Consider the following 21,085-nt stretch of genomic DNA (forward strand, 5'->3'; position numbering starts at 1 on the left):
TGACAGCACCAAGAACTAGTCTGTTTTTCCTAAATTTCAAAAGCAATTGCGCTATTCACACTATGTATTTCATATTGACATGCCTTAATGCAACTTGAGTGCAATCATTTCCTCATTTTGATATGTAATCTGTTTTTGGTATGCACCTGTTCAGACTGGTTCTTAATGTGCAGTCAGTTTTCTGTTATCTGCTACAGTGGTGGCTATGTTAAAGGGAACCTGGCCACTGCCTTTCAGGACTTTTCTGCAGCATTCTGTAATGCTGTATATCTGCGTGCGCCCCCCCCCCCCCCCCCAACCTGACAGAAGAAAATACTCACCTGCAAGGTGGCCTGGTTCAAGTTGTGTCGCTCTGTCTGGTGCCACCCTCCTTCTTGCTTCGCTTGGATGACACATCCCTGCTTCATCTGGTCTCCAGCGTTTCTCTCCTGCGCAGGCATACTTGTCTGCCCTGTTGAGGGCAGAGGAAAGTACTGCAGTACTTTACTCTGCCCTCAACAGGACAGATGAGTACACCTGTGCAGGAGTGCTGTGCCGAGGAGGCTGTGGATGACTAAGGCTGGTTTCACATTAGCGTTTTTCTCTCACCCATGACAGCACCACGGAGAGAGGGGATCCGCCCTTCAGGGACAGGAACCTACAGATAAAAAGGGCGGTACCTCTCCTCCGCCTTCAGTTGGGTTCCTGTCCCTGACGGAGGGACCCACAGGACGGTACCTTTCGTGTGTCCAGGGGCCGGCCTGACCGGTGATGGCAGCGGGGAGGCCCCTGCCTCAGGAGGGTGCAGTGCCCGAAGCCGCCGATGCGGGCTGCCGGGTGAGCGGGTGGGAGTGACGCCGGAGCCGCCGCTCCGGAGAGGAAGTCGGGGACCCGGTAAACATGCGGGCGGCGCCAGGGTACCAAGATGGTGGCTGCCCCGGAAGTAGAAGCTGGCTTCTGGGTCCCCAGAACCGGCGCATGCGCAATAGCGCTCTCCCAGGGACCACGGTGCAGGATGGGAGCGGTGACGCCAGCCGGGCACTCCACGCAGCATAGCACGTCAGCTGCAAGGAGCAAATCGCCACCAGGAGAGCAGCCTATTCTGGACCTGACTCCATCTCCCGAATCAATACCTGCAGCCGCATACCTTTGGGTGAATGTTCACCATTGTATTAAAAGTTCCATTTCCCTTACTTGGGAAAGAAGGGGAAAAGAACAGGGAGTGCCCCACTTCTGCTAGTCCCCTACCTATTTCTCGAGAGAAAAAAACAGAGCCATGTACAAAAGAAATCCTCTGTTAGGAAACTCCGGATTTGGCCTCTGACCTAAAAGCTGCAATTAAATTGGAGGTCAGAGTGCCCTAACATCCCTTAAGCATAGGGACAAATCAAAAAAGAAAGACAATAGTGATTTCCCAGTCGGATTCCTCGACATCAGGAGAAATCGCGTCAAAACCCTCAGATTCCAGCTCCTCATCCTCAGACGAGGAAACAGAGGGGAGTCACTGCTTCCCCCTAGACGAGGTAGACAAACTAGTGAAAGCGGTAACTTCTACCATGGGGGTGCTGGACCCTAGGCCTGATAAAACAGTCAAGGACATAATGTTCGGGGGACTGGGCCAGAAAAGGCGTGGAGAGTGTTCCCGCTAAATGAAAATGTGCGGGGTCTAATCAAAAAGAATGGGATAAACCGGACAGGAAAAACACCACGGTCCCTTCCCTTAAAAGGAAATATCCCTGTGAGGAAGAGGGCCCGAAGCTCGATGTAGCTGTCGCAAAGGCCTCAAAAAAAAAAAAAAAAAAATTCGCCCTCCCCGTTGAGGACATGGGCACCCTCAGGGGTCCCCTAGATAAAAAGGCAGATACCTTTCTTTAAGGTGCATGGGAGTCAGCTGGAGGTAACCTCAGGCCAGCCATAGCGGCAACATGTATTTCGAGAGCCCTAATGATTTGGGTGGACCAACTAGGAAAGCAACTAAGAAGGGACGCCAAGGGATAAAATCCTAGACTCTATCCCAGTAATAAGGGGAGCGGCTGCCTTCCTAGCGGACTCATCGGCAGACTCAGTCCGGTTATCGTCCAAAGCAGCAGCACTCTCAAATGCAGCTAAGAGGCCCTTTTGGAATAGAAAGTTTTTTTTCAGCGGAGACCACCGAGAGAGCAAAAGTGGGATGAGAAGAGAGAGGGTTCCTCCTCTGCAACTTGTCCTGAGACAAAAAGCCCTCTAGGTGACAGTTTGCTCAGGGTGGGGGGGAAGGTTAACCCCTTTTTCTCCCAGCCTGGAAAAGAATCTCAAACAACCCCTGGATAGTAGGCCCTCCTGGATTAGGGGTTTAAGGATACTTTCTGTCCCGCCTCAAAAGTATGTAATGACTCCGCTAAGATCCAGTATGCAAGAGCAGGAAGCCCTAGGAAACTAAGTCCTAAGCCTGGTAGAAAAACGAGCCCTCCAGGAGGTTCCCCTGCAGGGAAGGAGCAAGGGGTTTTACTCCCTCTTTTTCCTGGTGACCAAGCCAGGCGGCAGGTTTCGGACAATTATAAATTAAAAAAAAAAAAAAAATTTAAAACTTCAAAATGGAGTCTCAGGTCCACCACCAAAATCCTGTTCCCGAACTGCTTCATCTTGGTGTTAGATCTCAGCGACGCCTATTATCACGTCCCCATTCACAAAAACTCCAGGCAATATCTCAGGTTAGTCATCTCGATAAAGGGCGAGATAAGAGAACTCCAGTATAGAGCCTTGCCATTCGGAATATCTGTAGCTCCACGGGTATTTACCAAAATAGTGTCAGAGATGATGGCCCATATAAGGGAGCAAGACATAATAATAATCCCGTATCTGGACTATTTTTTAATAGCAACCAGCTCGGCTCAAAAACGCTGGGAACAGAGGGACAGAGTGATGGACACTCTGCAAGGCCTGGGCTGGCTCCTGAATCTAAAAAAATCAAGATCGGAGCCCAGCAGAGTACAGGAATTCTTGGGTCTAACATTGGACTCAAACATTCAAGAGTGCCGCCTCCCAGACCACAAGAAGGAGAAAATCGCTCAAATTGTAACGAGCCATCCAAAATCCCTCCATGACATTAAGAAAAGCGATGTCACGACTAGGTTCTCTCTCCGCCTGCCTGCCAGCAGTCCAATGGGCTCCGTTACACACGAGAGATCTACAGTGGGATGTACTAGCCAACTAGTCTGCAGTAGGGGGACACCTAGAGGGTCGTATTACCCTAAATTCAAAAACTACTCATTCCCTAACCTGGTGGAAAAGCCAAGACAACCTTTCCAAAGGGATCCCCTGGGTAACAAAAATAACACACATAGTTACCACAGATGCCAGTCCCACGGGGTGGGGAGCACACATGAACAACAAAGTGGCCCAGGGTACGTGGGGAGTTCAAGAATTAGAAGCCTCCTCGAACCAGTAAGAGCTCTTAGCAGTGGGCTACGCATTAACACACTTCTTACCCCTGCTCCGGGGTCATCATGTCCGCATATTTTCAGACAATCGAGTCACAATAGCATATATAAATCATCAGGAGGGAACAGGTCCCGAGCCCTAATGGACACATTCTCCAGAGTCCTCAAATTAGCAGATGCAAACCTGCTATCTCTGTCACCACTACACATCCGGGGCACGGAGAATCAAAGGGCAGACTTTCTGAGTCGCACCCAATTACGACAAGGGGAATGGGTCCTAAAGCGGTCCGTTTTTCGGCAGATTGTAAAAATGTGGGGGGACTCGGACATAGATCTGTTCGCCGACTTCAGAAACAAAAAAGTGGAAACTTTCTGCTCCATAGACCCCAGGGGGAATCCTCTAGCTCTGGACGCCTTCATACTCCCATGGACATGGGGCCTAACATATGCCTTTCCCCCGATCATGCTGATCCCAGCAGTGCTAAGAAAAGTCAGGGAGGATGGGGCAAGAATGAGTTTAATAGCCCCCTTCTGACCCAAAAGAACCTGGTTCTCCTGGCAAAGAATATTCTCTCTAACCGACCCATGGATCCTCCCGGATCTCCTGGACCTGCTATCGCAGGGGCCAGTGTTACACCCTCAGGCAGGGAGATTGCATTTAACAGCATGGAATTTGAGAGGGCACTGATGAGAGACAGAGGGTTTTCAGAGAACCTGATAACCACATTACAAAAAAAAAAAGTAGGGAACGGGTTACGATGAGAGCCTACAGGAGAACGTGGAAAAAAAGAAAAAGTTCTTATCCACTTCAGGGGTAAAGGTTCAGGATGAGGTTCACATTGACAAAATCCTAGAATTTCTACAAAAGGGCCTAGAACAGGGTCTAGCGGTCAACACATTAAAGGTACAAGTAGCGGCCTTGGGCACCTTTATAACCATAATGTGGTAGGTAATCCTTGGGTGACAGATTATTAAGGCTGTATCCAGATCCAGGCCGATAGCTAATCAAAGATTACCATCATGGGATCTAAATCTTGTACTATCCACGCTAACAGGCCCTCCATTCGAACCTATTCACTCAGCATCCCTAAGAATCCTGTCGTTAAAAACAGTGCTTCTTTTGGCGCTAACATCAGCTCGCAGAGTGAGCGATATGCAAGCTTTATCAGTAGGGCCACCTTTCACAAAGATTCTAGATGATAGGGTCATTTTAAAGCCTGACCTGGCATATCTACCGAAAGTGTCATCACACTTCCATAAGTCCCAAGAGGTAGTCCTTCCTTCATTCTGCCCAAATCCTAAAAAGAAGGGAGAAGACAAATTCCACACCTTAGACGTGATGAGGTGCCTAGTGCAGTATCTAGAGGCCACCAAGAAATATAGGAAGGAAGGCTCTCTTTGTGTGTTTTCAGGGACCTCGGAAGGGACTTAAAGCATCTAAGAGTACCCTGGCAAGGTGCATAAGGGATGCGATTGCCCTGGCATATTCATCCAGTGAAAATACCATCCCGGAAGGGTTGAGAGCCCATTCCACAGGAGTGATGGTGACCTCATGGGCTGAAAGATCTGAGGTATCAATAGAACAAATCTGTAAGGCGGCCACCTGGTCATCACCTTCGACCTTTTTCAGGCACTATAGATTAGATCTAGCCTCCATGTCTGACCTGACCTTCGGGAGTAGGGTCCTTCAGGCGGTGGTCCCTCCCTAAGCTACCAATCTCTGTAATTCTCTCCGTGGTGCTGTCATGTGTGAGAGAGAATAGCTTAGTTACTCACCGATAACGGTGTTTCTCGGAACCCATGACAGCACCCGCTTATTCCCCTCCCCTTCACGAGTGTGGTGGGCACGTTTTACTGTTAGTAGAGTGTTTCCGTTTAGGCACGGTGCTTCTGATAATAAGCAATATTATAATGTTGTGCATATATTTCTGTTGTCTAACTAACCTGGAGACCCTCTGATGCTCTGTAACCAACTGAAGGCGGAGGAGAGGTACCGCCCTTTTTATCTGTAGGTTCCTGTCCCTGAAGGGCGGATCCCCTCTCTCCGTGGTGCTGTCATGGGTTCCGAGAAACACCGTTATCGGTGAGTAACTAAGCTATTTGCACAGCACATTGTGTGCATCCATCATGCGCACCTATGTTTAACATGGTGTGCGCATGGTCTAGCATTTGCACGTGTTCATATGTCTTCATGCGCATGCGTTTTTTTATGGTGTGCGCCTAGGCGTGCCAGATGCAACCTGTTGCATTTTTGGGTCCGGCCAACAGTTTAGAAAACTCATGCGCACGGAATGCGACAATAACGCATTAGTCTATGGGAACACAGGCGTGTGCATGGACATGCACACACCTGCATTACAAAACGCATGCATTTTAAGAGTCAACATGGCTAGAAACTGGTTAAAACGCATACGCATGATACATTTTTTTTTGCATGTGTTTCTATTGCGCCCGAAGCGCTGCACTTAAAATGCTAATGTGAGAGTAGCTTAAGGCAGGGGTCCCCAACCGCCGGTCCGTGGCCCAGCACCGGGCCGCTGCAGTGCCCTTGCCGGTCCGCGGACACAAGGGGATCCAGGGGCGGTCAGTGGCGTAGCGGGGGCAGGGGCGGCGCGCAGCAGTTCTTAGCGGCGGCCAGGGAGCGATCAAGCAGCTCCGCTGCCTGCAAGAGGGAATAGCAGGAGCGGAGCTGCAAGGACCCGTCCAGCTTCCTGCCCGCCGCCTGCGCTTCCTGTCTGACTGACACACTGAGCGCGGCCGCTGCTGTGTCAGAGCGAGGAAGCGCGGGCGGCGTGTGTGTGTGTGTGTGTGTGTGTCTGTGTTTGTGTAGCCTGACCCTGGAGGAGATGGGGACATGAGGAGAAGGCCATGAGGGGAGTGATGGAGAGACAGCAGTGATGGGGTGAAGGCAATGATGGGGAGAAGGGGGTGATGGTGTGAAGGCAATGATGGGGAGAGGGGAGTGATGGTGAAGGCAATGATGGGGAGAGGGGAGTGATGGTGTGAAGGCAATGATGGGGAGAGGGGAGTGATGGGGTGAAGGCAATGATGGGGAGAAGGGAGTGATGGGGTGAAGGCAATGATGGGGAGAAGGGAGTGATGGGGTGAAGGCAATGATGGGGAGAAGGGAGTGATGGGGTGAAGGCAATGATGGGGAGAAGGGAGTGATGGGGTGAAGGCAATGATGGGGAGAAGGGAGTGATGGTGTGAAGGCAATGATGGGGAGAAGGGAGTGATGGTGTGAAGGCAATGATGGGGAGAGGGGAGTGATGGTGTGAAGGCAATGATGGGGAGAGGGGAGTGATGGGGTGAAGGCAATGATGGGGAGAAGGGAGTGATGGGGTGAAGGCAATGAAGGGGAGAAGGGAGTGATGGTGTGAAGGCAATGATGGGGAGAGGGGAGTGATGGGGTGAAGGCAATGATGGGGAGAAGGGAGTGATGGTGTGAAGGCAATGATGGGGAGAGGGGAGTGATGGGGTGAAGGCAATGATGGAGAGATGGCAGTGATGGGGAGAAGGGAGTGATGGGGTGAAGGCAATGATGGAGAGATGGCAGTGATGGGGTGAAGGCAATGATGGGGAGAAGGGAGTGATGGGGTGAAGGCAATGATGGGGAGAAGGGAGTGATGGTGTGAAGGCAATGATGGGGAGAAGGGAGTGATGGTGTGAAGGCAATGATGGGGAGAGGGGAGTGATGGGGTGAAGGCAATGATGGAGAGATGGCAGTGATGGGGAGAAGGGAGTGATGGGGTGAAGGCAATGATGGAGAGATGGCAGTGATGGGGTGAAGGCAATGATGGAGAGATGGCAGTGATGGGGTGAAGGCAATGATGGGGAGAAGGGAGTGATGGGGTGAAGGCAATGATGGGGAGAGGGGAGTGATGGGGTGAAGGCAATGATGGAGAGATGGCAGTGATGGGGAGAAGGGAGTGATGGGGTGAAGGCAATGATGGAGAGATGGCAGTGATGGGGAGAAGGGAGTGATGGAGCACTTATTCAAAACCTATGGTGAGTTGAGTCACATTATAAATGTTATTTAATAAGTATGCACTGCTACACTACAACCGTGTCCATAGCCACGCCCCCTTATGACCAAAGCCCCGCCCCTGCCACACCTCCATCCCCGCCCTGCCGGGCCATGGAAGAATGGTCTTGCTTGAAACCGGTCCCTGGTGCAAAAAAGGTTGGGGACCACTGGCTTAAGGGATCCACACAAAGCAACAGAGGGCTGTGATCAGAAGATGGGAGGTGCCAGACCACCCTGCAGCTGAGTAGAAGTTTTTTTTTTCTTCTCTTCCAGGTCGGGTTGGGGGCTTATATACAGCATTATAGAATGCTATATATCAGCCCTGAAAGTTGATGGCTGTATCTCATGTGCCAAAACTAGTGACGTATTCCCTTTTAATGAAGAGAGACCTGTGGATTGAAACTCTGCCTTGAAATGACTGGTCACAGAGTTTTGACATATGGAGACAGAATATTAAGTGTCAAATGGGTGGGGTGGAGAGGAAATCTCTCAACCAATATGTCATCACTAGGGTGAAGTAGAAGATGCCTCATGCAGTATATCAAAGGACACATCCTCCCATCAGGTCTGCAAATGGGTAAAAGCAGGAACATTGACCCTGTTCAGCCCTGTAGGTCAATAAATTAGCCCTAGAAACCCCATAGCTCCCACCCTTACAAGATCAGTCCACAGCTTTCCCTAAGCTAAACGTGCCCAATTATAGCCTTAACATGCACATGTAGGCCCATGAAGACCTACAAGGAGAAACTCATCAGGAGGCACGCAGGGCTAAGTGTCCACTCCCCACCGTGCTAGTTGTCAGAATACTACCTCCATGATTTTAAACTTTTAGACTAAACACAGTTTTACTTTTCTCACCTTTCTACTATACTTAATCTAAGAGCGGCATAATGTAGGAAGACCATGATTGCGGCAGTGTATCAATATACTGGGTGCAGCAGTTGGGAAAATCTATTTTTGATGTAGCGGACACTGCCCACACCTCTGATTAGCAGCTTTCTGTGTACTTTAGTCAATATACAATCAGTGCTGGGGGCATGGGTGGACCAGGAGGCCAACTAGTCCTGCAGTGACAGTCTCTTGCTGATAAGGGTGCTCACATTGTGCTCCAGTGTAGGCAGACTAGGCCAGAGACTATAATGGTACCAGCAGAGCAAACATGTGCTCGACCTGTGCATTTTCTCTCATGTCTGGGTGTTTTGCCTCCAGTAGGCGTACACACTCGCTCTGCTGACACCATTATAGTCTATGGCTCTGTTGGTGCATATGTCTGAATCTTGTTTTTCAGGGGCGTTCAAACAGAAGAGGGCCACCAAACAAGTTCTGAAACACTCATTGTATTGAAACTACAGCACAAAAGCTAAGTGACACACAGCTTAAGTCAGAGTCAGGCCGTTTTCACATTCGCGCTTTTGAGCGCAGCGACGGCCTGCGCACGGCCGCCGCTAAGCCCCGCCCCCTGCCCCGCCTCCACCGGTATCTCCGCCTCCGGGCGCATGACGCTGCATGCGTCGTGCGTCCCCTATCTTCATCACAGAGGGCGCAGGCCGTGTCTGCGTTTGGCGGCGCATGTGTCCTTTTGACGGTGCGCCAAACGCAACCTGTTGCATTTTGGTTGTGCTCGGCGCACCGTCAAAAGGACGCATGCGCCGCCAAACGCAGACTGTGCGCAGACTGCGCACGGCCTGCGCCCTCTGTGATGAAGATAGGGGACGCACGACGCATGCAGCGTCATGCGCCCGGAGGCGGAGATACCGGTGGAGGCGGGGCAGGGCTTAGCGGCGGCCGTGCGCAGGCCGTCGCTGCGCTCAAAAGCGCGAATGTGAAACCGGCCTCACAGCCCCTATCCCATGCTGCCCTCAGATTGCATAGCAAAAGCCTGCTGACAGATTCCCTTAATCCTACAGTGATGTCACTGAAGGGCCTCCCATGGCTCTCGTGAGGGATGTGGCCAATCACTGGCTGCTAGTGTTCTCAGTTTGTTCAGTCATCTGAGGTTAGCGGCTGCTAACAATGCTCATGTGGCATTAACAATGGAATGGTGCCATCTTGCTAAAGGGTTTATGAAATACTTACTGGACCTGCTGCTTAAGGGCATCACTTTTTTTTTTTTTTGCAGGAGCCATATGTCCAATTGATAAATTTAGTACATCAATTCTGATTTAACTGCACCTTGAACATGTTTTAGGTGCTACATGCTGCCCCGGCCAAACAGATGCAGGAGTCTTATGCAAACGTCCAATACAGGGAGCCTTTTCTCACAACAAAGTATTAAACTACAGCTGATTTGTCATGTCCATGGCTTTCCTAAACCCATGAGACTGCTTGGAGGATCTGTGGCAGGCCTGGAAATCACAGGTTGCACTCACATTTGAATAAAGACAAATGCAAAGTTGTATTCACCATTGTAAGTCGACTGCTCCGCAACCCTTACCTCATTGCAATTTTTATTTAAGGGAGCCTGTCTGCTGCTTTATGCAGCCCAAATCACAGGTAGTATGATTCAGAGCCTGGCTGCACAATTCCAGACGGGTATCTTTAAACACCGCCTTTCAAAGAGTTTTTAAAAATATAACCCTGGCTGGGGACCATAGGAATGGACAGCTCTAGTCCGATGCAGCACTTGCCCTTTGTCTTCCCATGTGTGCGTTGGGCATGTGGACCAGAGCGCACCCCCCGTACTAGCAGTATGTTGTAAGTGCTGCTGTCAGATAGCAATGAGTCTTCGGCATGCCCAAAAAATATGTCTGAGTCCCAGTAGCTGCATGTCTTCAGGCTGTTAAACAGCCACAACACATGCAGGGATTGCCTCTGTTCGCTCCGGTTGTTGCTGGTCCCCCCGGAAGAAGCTGGCGGCGATACGAGTGATGACCGCCTTCATCTATATCATCACATACAGGTATCCTTCAAAAGCATATGATAATGATATTGGATTGCTGGTGTTTCAGGGGAGGCTACATTAATTTGATTCGGCTGTAACGTCCTATCTACTTTACTTGACCAGTCTAACATTGGTCTAAATTATTAAATCCAAAATATGCCCATATATCAAAAACTACTATGCTCTAATTGCCAATAATCGAAAACCAGATCTCAATGCTACAATATAGCAAAGAGCAAAACAACGCAATAATAAAATCACTTTTATTAAATCATAAATATAAAAATGTTATAAATCGTGTTACAAAGAAGGTGCAAGAAAAAAAGAACAACAGACATAGCAAAGGATCAAATGACTGCAAACCATGGATATAGCAAACAGGTATAAAGTACAGTATAACGCTGGTCTAACGCAGATTTGGACTTATCTTCACATAAGTGCCACATAGGAACTACAAGACCCTCTACTAGTTTTAGTGGTACTATGGTTACACCTCACACCATCTCTATAGACAGGAGACTTTTTTGATCTGGGATGTTTCGAGTCTATGTCGGATACCTGATATGTAAGCCCTGTCACAGTACCTGAAATGTTCTAATACCCCTTCCATGTATTTATATAATTTCCCAGTACTTGGATTACACATATTGATTTGGTCACACTAGCGTCCCCTTTTGGAGATTCTTTTTTAATTTATTTTTTTGATATTTCGATTAAAAAAAATATTTTTAATAGATCTCGTCAGTACTCGGTCTTTCATCTAGTCTGAATTGTGATTTGTATGGGAAGTGCCATTTATAATCATGTGGATTTTTTGTGACTAATTAACATCTGTGAAAATACTGTGCGGTGGCTGCAACTGTGTGCTCGGCCCTGACTGACCCTGAATCTGCCTTGAGACTGTCAGTCAGTGCTGGGGACACGGTTACAGCAGCCACTGCTCTTGCCTCTCAGCAGCGACTACACCAGCATCACACCACCACCCTTGTGACTGAAATGAATGCTGCTGGAGAGAATAAAGTTCATTTTCTCCAGGTACAGGGCAGGTTAGTAAAGCTATTAACCTGCAAATTAAGCCCACTCCTTCCATCAAATTTTTATCATCTTAATATATTACAGTCGTCAAATTATGCAGCACAGTGTACGTACGGACTAGCTGAATTCTTGTAAGCTCTCTGAAGAAACAGGAAGTCTATTTTCCCTGCATGAGGCATCATTAGAACTACAATTCTACATCACTGCAAAGTCCCTGGCAGGAGGAGGAGCAGAGCAGCTGGGTCAGGAGTTGAAGAAAAGGGTGACTTATGCAGAGAAAAGAGACTGCCTGTTTCTATATAGAGCTTAGGAAGATTCAGCTAGTCAGTTTTTAACCACGTGATGTCATAGACCTAATGGAAAACAGAAGAATTAACTGGGTAGAAAGGAAAAACGAGCAATTGTAAGTACACAGTGCTATATAATACGATGATTGCAATATAGTCTACTGTTCTGGCGATAAGAGTAGCCACCGATCTAGTAGTTAACTTCTGCCATGAACTGAATGACCACTGCTCTGTTTTCCCTGTATGCCTCTTGACAGATAAGACATGCCCGTACGTGAATTAAGACTAAACATCATCCTGTAATGTAGCGTGATGGCAGTTGAAGCATAACTTCGCGAAAAACAATCAAATGGGAGCAAAAGGGTCTGAATGGCGAGACCAAGGACCACTTACAAAATGGTATTTGCATGCATATTTCTTTCTGCAGCATATCATATATACACACGTGCCCTTATTCAGTAAATTGTGGTGCAGACCTGTTGAAAATATAAAGCTATCTCCATATTCCGTTTGTTTGCATAGCAGTTACAAGTGCTGTACCCCGATTTAAAAGTTAAACTGAATGAATTCAGGGTGTTGTAAGACATAGCAAAAAAAAAAAAAAAAATCTGTATTCTCCTCCAGGACTGGCACTGCACTCAGTACTGTGTCTTGACATCCAGCAAGGAGTGCCACAGGGTGCTGGTCAGCTGCAGCCTTCACATTTCATCTTCCTATTTGGACTAAATGTATAGGTTTTCGCTCATTAATTGACTGTTTTCGCTCATTAATTGACTGCAGTGGTCATGTGACCTCCGGTTGTCAATGCCTTGAGATGGGCGGGGAACACAGTACCGAGGGTGGAAAAATGGCGTTGATCCAGTAGATGCATATATTCTACTTTTTTTTTATTCCAGAGGAAACTTCTAGCCTATTTACAAAATGGAGCTGTTGGTTGAACGCCTGATTGCCGCTTCTGTCAATCTCTGTGGGGCTGCCGGAAAAAGCAGAACCCAGCGCTCAACAGCGCCACAGGGAATGAATGGAGTAGCTGTTGAGCATGTGCACTGCTGCTCCATTTTAACAAGGATGAAAGTTCCACGTTCTGCCTAATCATGGGGTCCCAACGGATGAACCCCTCCACTAATAAACAAGTTAATGCCTACTCTGTGGATAAGTGACAATTCGTTTTCACCGGACAACCCCTTTAAGCTTGTTGCAGTCTGCATTCTGCTAGATATGTAGGCAGAGGTGTGAAAGACTGTTCTTAATATTTTAATGAGCATAATAAAATGTTTATAAATGCAACTGCATGGGACATTTATGGTAATATTGGTGGAGAAAGGTTGAAAATGATGGACCTAGGTCTTTTTTTCAACGTATGTAACTATGTATGAAGACAAGTCCTCATAGCAGCAGAACATAATTAGTAGCACAAGTGTTTCTGGTCTCTGTGGGAAATCATGGATCGGTCACTCTTTGGGTAGGGGTATTCCAAGTGCAGTGTGCTGGTTTACAGTCTGGGCTTCTTGCACTTGTGTTTCAGTGCAATAGTCCTCCAGAAAAACATTGGCTAGATTGCTAAGCCTACGGTTGGTGGAGAGGGAGAATCTGAGCATGCACTCCACCACAGGCTGGGAGGTAATTTCTGTGCGGGAGGCAGCTGTACTCAGGTACATGAGAGTCGTTATAGCAGAGAGAACAGTTTCTTCACGACGACTGGATAGACAGTTGATCACAAGGCTCAGACCCCCTGAAGCCAAAATGTGACTCTTCGTGGCTTTATCCAGACATAAATTACAGAGGCCTCCTTGGAAAAGAAAAAAAAGTGAATTATACCTGTGATAAGACTTTCCTGCTGCTTCTACCTACTAAATTCCTTGCCTGAGTTTCCATCTTGTAATGTGAAGGCACACAGCTATAGGACATGTCATCACTCTGATAAGTGGGGATCCAACCTCTAAGACTCCCACAGATATTGAGAATGAAGCAGCTGCAGGAGTGGTGTAGTCCTAACACCCAGGGGGAATTACAGATGTCCCAATTCAAGTGCTGCAGTTCCTTGTGTAGTGGGTGGTCTAAGTACCGCAGTGGCAGAGAAGAACACTCCAACAGATCTGAAAAGCCTTCATTCTCAGGATTATTGGAGGTCCCAGAGGCTGAGCCTCCACTAATCATAAGTGTAAGATCACTCTAATTGCTTAGGATTCCTGAGTTCAAAAGGTTCTGTTACTACAGTCTTATAGAAAAGTGCTGGTCAATAATAATAAATCTCTCATGCACTGTCAGGATGCAGCAGACCCATGTCATAAAGATGGAGGTGCAAAATACAACCTACAAATTCATGGAGGGGATGATTGCTTATTATTAAAATGGCACCAAAAAAAAAAAAAAAGCTTCTATAGGGTGCAGGTCACGCACAGGATACTGCACAGTGTCTCACCTATTTTGCACCTATGTTACCTCCATCTTTATTATGTTTGTTTACTAATGGTCAAAAAGTGACACATGGACCAAACTCTGATAAAAATTGGTCAGCTTTTTGCATATGAGAATCACTGATGTCTGAATGAGGCCTTACATGACCATGCATCTAATCAGCCGAAGGAAGTCAGTCAGTAAAGATTAGCAACGTTGTTATTTAGTTGGCATGAGGTGGGGATAGTTAACTGCTACATGAAAGTACGCCACAAGCCGTGTTACAGGTGTTGACCCCTTTAATAATATCTGAATTGCATGGGTTCCCCAAGAAACAACACCTTTTATGTCTATGGGCTGTGCCGGGCATTGCAGGCCAGCCATATTCTCTTCCAAATTATGAAGAGTGACCTGAGTAGATGGAGCGTTACAGGGGTGTAATTATAAGGCCTCATGCACATGTTCAGTCGTTGGTGAGTTTTTTACCTCAGTATCTGTAAGTCAAAACCAGGAGTGGGTTTTTCTATTCTACTTTTCCTCTCACTGTCCCAATACTGATTTTGGCTTACAGATACTGAGGTAAAAAACTGACCAAATACTGAATGTGGGAATGTGGCCTTATGGGTCCAGGAGTTGCCATAACACCTGGGCCCTGGAATCAGGCAGGGCCCTGTTTCTTTCACCCATATAAGAAAACCAGATTTTACATTGAGGCCCACAAAATTCACTGGAGGCACATGACTATCTGATTGATTTGAGCCTTAATTTCTATTGAATATATTTATCAGTAGGTTTTATCGAGGATTTCATTTTTTATTTACAACCACAAAATGTCATGTTTTACTGGTAACACAAACCTATTCCAAACTCCACCAGGGTTTCATTATCTTCAGTCAACATATCCAGAAACAAGTCTGGAACCTGCAGCTGTCGAAGGTACGCGAGGTTCTTAGGGTCATACGAGAAGTTGGCCAAATTTGCCAAGACCTGTTCTTTGCAATCTAAAGAAAAAAGTAAAATCAGTAAAATTAGGCCTAGCAAATATTGTGATTGGAAATATTATAGAATGGAATGAAATCTCTCCTTCCCTTGTGCCCATAAATGAAATCCAGTGATGCCCTTATCATATCACCATTTTAAATTACAGAGCTTCACCATAGTAAGAACCTGGATATCAGCAACATCAAGACTGATGGGAGTCTGTCACCTGAAATTTTCACTCCAAACTAACCACATAAGCTTTGTAGGAGATGGAGCAACAATAATAGTTACTTTCATGTTCAAACCTGTCCTTCTGTTACCTCAAAAACAACTTTATTGTAATATATAAGTGCACTGTACCACCCACACATATAGATTGCAGTCACCATACTGATTTACAGCACTGTGTGAAGATAAACCTCCATTATATGTGCACTGACACTATGCAGGACATGGCTAACAAATCACTGTCTCCTCACTGGTGATATTGCTACTGTCTTCTGCTAGCACTTCAGTGCAGGACAGAGCATACAAATCATTCTCTCCTCATGTTTGACATCTCTGGGGTATAGCTGTGCAGTGATGTCAGCTGGGAGGAGAGAGTGATTTGTACTCTCTGTCCTACACGGAAGTGACAGAGGAAACAATGTCAGAAGTGAGGAGAGAGTGATCTGTGTGCTCTTCTGCACTGAAGAGATATAAAAAATACCAGCAATGTCAGAGGTGAGGAGAGAGTGATCTGTGTGCTCTCCTGCACTGAAGAGATATAAAAAACACCAGCAATGTCAGAGGCGAAGAGAGAGAGTGATCGGTGTGCTCTCCTGCACTGAAGAGATATAAAATACACCAGCAATATCAGAGGTGAGGAGAGAGTGATATGTGTGATCTCCTGCACTGAAGTGATATAAAAAATACCAGCAATGTCAGAGGTGAGGAGTGATCTTTGTGCTGCCTGCACTGAAGTGATATCAAAAACACCAGCAATGTCAAAGGCGAGGAGAGAGTGATCTGTGTGCTCTCCTGCACTGAAGTGATATAAAAAACACCAGCAATGTCAGAGGCGAAGAGAGAGTGATCTGTGTGCTCTCCTGCACTGAAGACATATAAAAACACCAGCAATGTCAGAGGCGAAGAGAGAGTGATCTGTGTGCTCTCCTGCACTGAAGACATATAAAAAACACCAGCAATGTCAGAGGCGAGGAGAGAGTGATCTGTGTGCTCTCCTGCACTGAAGAGATATAAAAAATACCAGCAATGTCAGAGGTGAGGAGAGAGAGATCTTTGTGCTACCTGCACTGAAGTGATATCAAAAACACCAGCAATGAGAGGCGAGGAGTGAGTGGTATGTGTGCTCTCCAGCACTGAAGTGATATCAAAAACAGCAGCAATGTCAGAAGTGAGGAGTGATCGGTGTGCTCTCTCCTGCAGTGTCAGTGATCACATAACAGTCTTGTCCTGTGTCAATCACTACAGAAGGAGAGACAGTAATCTGAAGTTGGGTGCAATGTTGCACTGAGGTTTCTAGCTACGCCATGGGTGCACTGAGCACCCTCATTTACATATTACAAGTAAAACCTTTGGGGCCAAAGTAGTATAGGATTTAAAAACATAAAGAACAATTTTTAATTGATCCATTTCCTACAAGACTATGTGACTAGTTTTAAGTCTATATTCGGGGGTGAAAGACTCCCTTTAAAGGGGTTTTCTGGGTTCTAAAAAAAATCCTAGCAAATCAATTCGTCCCGGAGTGCCTGCGGTTTACCCATAAGAGGTCACCAGTATGGGCACGGTCACCTGACGGGCCATTAGGATGGCTGCCATCTGGTGAAGAGTTAGGCACTGGGACATATTGCTTGCCCACTGGCCCATGACACCCTACATTAGTGTGGGCCCCGTCTCCCACTGGGTGCCCATTAGTCGGTGATCACATCTGTAGTGTGCATACAGTGAGCGATGCTATGGCCCCTGATGGTGCCACACGTCCTCCGCCATTCCCTAGGAAGGTAATAAAAGCGCTGTCTGCTCTGCCTTGAATAAAATAGCCCATGGCTACAAAAACTGTTGTGTGCAATACTATAGAACAGATACATTTATTGATTTTCCATGGCAGCCTATGGATGACACCTGTGCCTGATGTGAAAGGAGCCTTTCTGAACACTGTCCTATTCCCTGCGCCTTTGTGCACGGCTGTGCTGCACACACAGTGACACTATGGACACATCACCTGTGCTGTCCGTGTCCTGGAACTCCGTCACCAGAGTCTGCAGGTACTGGAAGCGATCTGCGCCTGCGCACTGCCCGCCGCTCATCCTGCCCTGCAGCAGCCCGCGCTCCGGTACGGGCAATGAACGGAACTGTGACCTGAGCGGAAGTGAAGCCACGCTAACAGCGGAAGTAACAGATAGTTTATCAGATAACCTAAGAATGGCGGGAATGCAACCTGTTTATACATAATGAACGTGACCCTATCTAGTTTTCATTATATTTTGTGTCTAACACGACTGAGCACTTCGGACATATTCCATAGTCAATGAGTGTGAGTGACGAGGATGGCCGCCAGATGGCGCGCCAACACCGTATCAGGTAGTATGGACATAGGGTGACACCTAGAGGCCGTTTAGCGTCACTACATCATGGCTTTACTATATTGGACCTTTTGCTGCCATGTATTGTATTATGTACTGTATGAGGCTTGTAGAAGCTCATTGCAGGTAAATGGCTATTTCTTTCTCTTCTCAGAAAGCCACTTTTGGATGGCCGGGTATTCTCGCAAATGTGACCCCGGCCTCAGGGTTTCCAAGCACTGGAGAGGTTGAGAGAATTCACATAAGAAGGAACATGTGCACAACAATGTCGTTTTGACATTTACATTTGTTCAAATGGCAAAAAAATTCCATGTGTGGTAAAATGGTGAGATAAAAAGCAATTCTGTGATAGTTTTTTTTTTTTTACAGCATTCGACGTGCAGTGAAAATGACCTGAAAAACGTGATCTTCCAAGTCAGTACTGTATAATTACGGAGATACCAAATACATATAGGTTTTTTTTGTTATTTAATTGGCTTAAAAATTCAGAATTTTGGAAAAAAATAATTTTTTTTTTCATTGCCATATATCCATCATGGAGCATGAAGGGGTTAATGCTACGTTTTCTTTTTTTCTCCCTTTGCATGGGGTCACTGCCAATGGCCATAGCAGAATGTCTGTAGGTTCCTTCAGTGTGAAGAGAGAGTGCAGACTCCATATTTACCGGCATCTATCCAGCACACTTCTCTCCAGTTCCGCGAGGTTCACAGTTGATCGACCATTAGCCCGGTTGTAAGGCCACATTCACACATTCAGTCCTTGGTCAGTATTTTACCTCAGTATCTGTAAGCCGAAACCAGGAGTGGGACAATGAGAGGAAACGTATAATAGAAACCCGTCACCACTTCTGGATTTATCCCCCACTCCTGGGTTTGGCTTACACATACGGAGGTAAAATACTGACCAAATACTGAGAGTGTGCACGTGGTCTTAAGCGGTTTTATTGATTTGGATAATATACCAATCCTCACATTTGTCAGGGTGCAGGTGGGTGACCAGACCCCTTGTTGTCGCCTCTGATTATTTCCTTGGTATACAGCTGAATACAGATATAATAGTGCTGACATGCTGCTGCTCCATAGTGCTGGAGCTAGAATGCTAGCTAGGACCAAGGTCCATTATGCTGAACATTGAATTTACCCTTTAATCTGGCTGTGTTTACTTTCAATGATAAGTTTGTCCTATGAATTCTGTCACCCGAGAATGAAGGCGTGTACAAAAAGCTTACGTCAACAGCACAGCCTGTTAGAAGACATTGCCCTTGATTGCGCCATTGGGGACCTAGATGAATATCCCCTGGGTGGCATTGTTGCTGCATGTTACCTAAGCAAACTGGTTTCTGCCACTCAATTCCAGCAAGCACAAAAGCCTTATGTGCTTGGCAAAACACATCATTAACCACTGCTTACATGCCACTATGATTCTAAGGAAAGCTGCAGATGCTCAGTTATTTTGTATTGTACATGAGTGCTAATTTTACACATATAGGATTTTGTATGTTCTATCATGATGGCAAAATGTTAAATTATAGTAAAAGATACGTTAAAGATCCAGTACTTTTGTATGCATACTGTGGTCAGGAATTTCAGGGCCCCCCTTGAGACTTGACCCAGGCTTCACCCCAGCTCCGCCTCCACCCCTCAAACCTTCCACAGTCCACCGACCACTCTTGGAAAAACTCCACTTCTGCACCCCATCCTCCCCTATCACACAGTAACCGTTCCCATCATACAACATCTTCACATACGTAGCCAGCAGCTTTTGCTTTGGCCAAAAGATTTTTTTTTTTTAAGGGCCAAGCTGTACTCTAACCTTTTAAAAATGTCTTAAATATCCAATATTATTTTTAGGTATATTTTTATTTATTTTTCTTTAAGGGAACAAGTCACATACATTTTTTAAAATGACCAATAATACCACATACAAGGGACAAATACCATCACACCATGGCCGGACCACATATTACCACCACATAATGACCAACAGTACCACATACAAGGGGTTAGCGTAGGGCTAGCGTAGGTTATTAATGTATAGCGTTTGTAATTGTGTTATTGCACTACGGGGGTGTTTTTTACCTCAATTTATTAAAGTTTCATGTTTTTAAAAGGGATTATATGATTGCACTTCAGATATTTCTTCCCTGGTCCTGTGGACATTTTTTTGCTTAATACAGGGATCACCAATGCCATGCACAGGATAGTGATTACCTGTGTCATTATACACAGGAGCACTGTATATAGTGTAAATGTACAGGTAACACACTGATTCACCGGTGACGTCTCTAGTTGAAATCCTTCATCTTCGCTTTTCTTCTTCATCCAGTGCAGACTGCCACCACTTTTTCCAGCCAGGACTCATCTCTCCAGAAAATAACAGTTATCTAGAGCACCGCTTCCAGATCACATTCCCCAAGTTTTCCCCAACTTCCACACTACGTCAGATGAAGAAAAAAAGCAACATAGTGCTGTCCTGCACAGTAACAGGACCCCTCCCCACTGAAAACAGTATCCTTAAATATAAAATACATCACAGCTGTAATATCCCTTAATTAGCCCCTAGAGTAATAATGTCCCCCATCCTAGCCCCTTCCTGTAATAACGTTCCCCCTTCCTGGCCCCCATGTGTCTCATTCCTAGTCCCATATAATTTTGCATCCTGGCCCTATGTGTCTCCATCCTGCCCTTAGGCACCATATGTCCTCCCATCATAGCCCCATGTGTCTCCATCCTGCCCCAGACCTCATTTGCCATCCTATCCTGCCCCCAGGCCGCATATGATGTCCCATCCTGTCCCCTGGCCTTATATGATTTCCCATCCTGCCCTCATGTTCTTCCATCCTGCCATCAGGCCTCATATGCTCTCCAATCCTGGTTCCATACGAAAAAAATAGGAATTAGTCCTTCCGATAATTGTATTTCCAGGAGTCCAACATAACAGCACAACAGGAAGTAGTCCTACTCATCCTCTAGGGACAGGAAACACACAAGAGGATAAAAGCCCCCCCCCCTTTCCGCCTCACCCCCAGTGTCTTTTAGCAATCACTACACCAGGATGAATGCAACTCTATTTTATTGAATTCTTACATACAAATGTTAACCTCACATCAGTTTCAGAATTCAAGGGAGGGAATGCAATGGTGCTGTCATGATGGACTCCTGGAAATACAATTACCAGTAGGACTAATTCCTGTTTTCCCCAGGACGTCCCTCATGACAGCACGACAGGATAAATACCAAATCAGTGGCATTTTAGGGTGGGCCACTGCCTGCAGGACCTTCCTTCTGAAAGCTAACTGCTGACATGACAATACATCTAGCTTGTAGTGTCTACAGAAAGTCGTTATATTAGACCAAGTTGCGGCCCTGCAGATCTGGTCTATAGAAGCCCCTGCACTTTCGGCCCAGGATACGAAAATTGCTCTTGTGGAGTGAGCTTTAATATTAACCCCTTTACCCCCAAGGGTGGTTTGCATGTTAATGACAAGGCCAATT

General features: G+C 46.5%; 1 protein-coding gene across 1 annotated transcript; it reads right to left on the reverse strand.

Annotated features, from left to right (window-relative positions):
- Positions 1-10,555: 10,555 nt before the first annotated feature.
- On the reverse strand, positions 10,556-17,382 carry ARMC7 (armadillo repeat containing 7). The gene is made up of 3 exons (XM_073588031.1): positions 17,231-17,382; positions 14,883-15,026; positions 10,556-13,417 (listed from the first exon to the last, which is right to left on the reverse strand). Exons 1-3 carry the CDS (start codon positions 17,313-17,315, stop codon positions 13,080-13,082), a joined length of 567 nt encoding a protein of 188 aa, XP_073444132.1. The 5' UTR covers positions 17,316-17,382; the 3' UTR covers positions 10,556-13,079.
- Between the last annotated feature and the right edge of the window lie 3,703 nt (positions 17,383-21,085).

This window comes from Dendrobates tinctorius, unplaced genomic scaffold (genome assembly GCF_039654945.1).
Source record: "Dendrobates tinctorius isolate UK_male_01 unplaced genomic scaffold, ASM3965494v1 ptg000103l, whole genome shotgun sequence".
Lineage (NCBI taxonomy): Eukaryota > Metazoa > Chordata > Amphibia > Anura > Dendrobatidae > Dendrobates > Dendrobates tinctorius.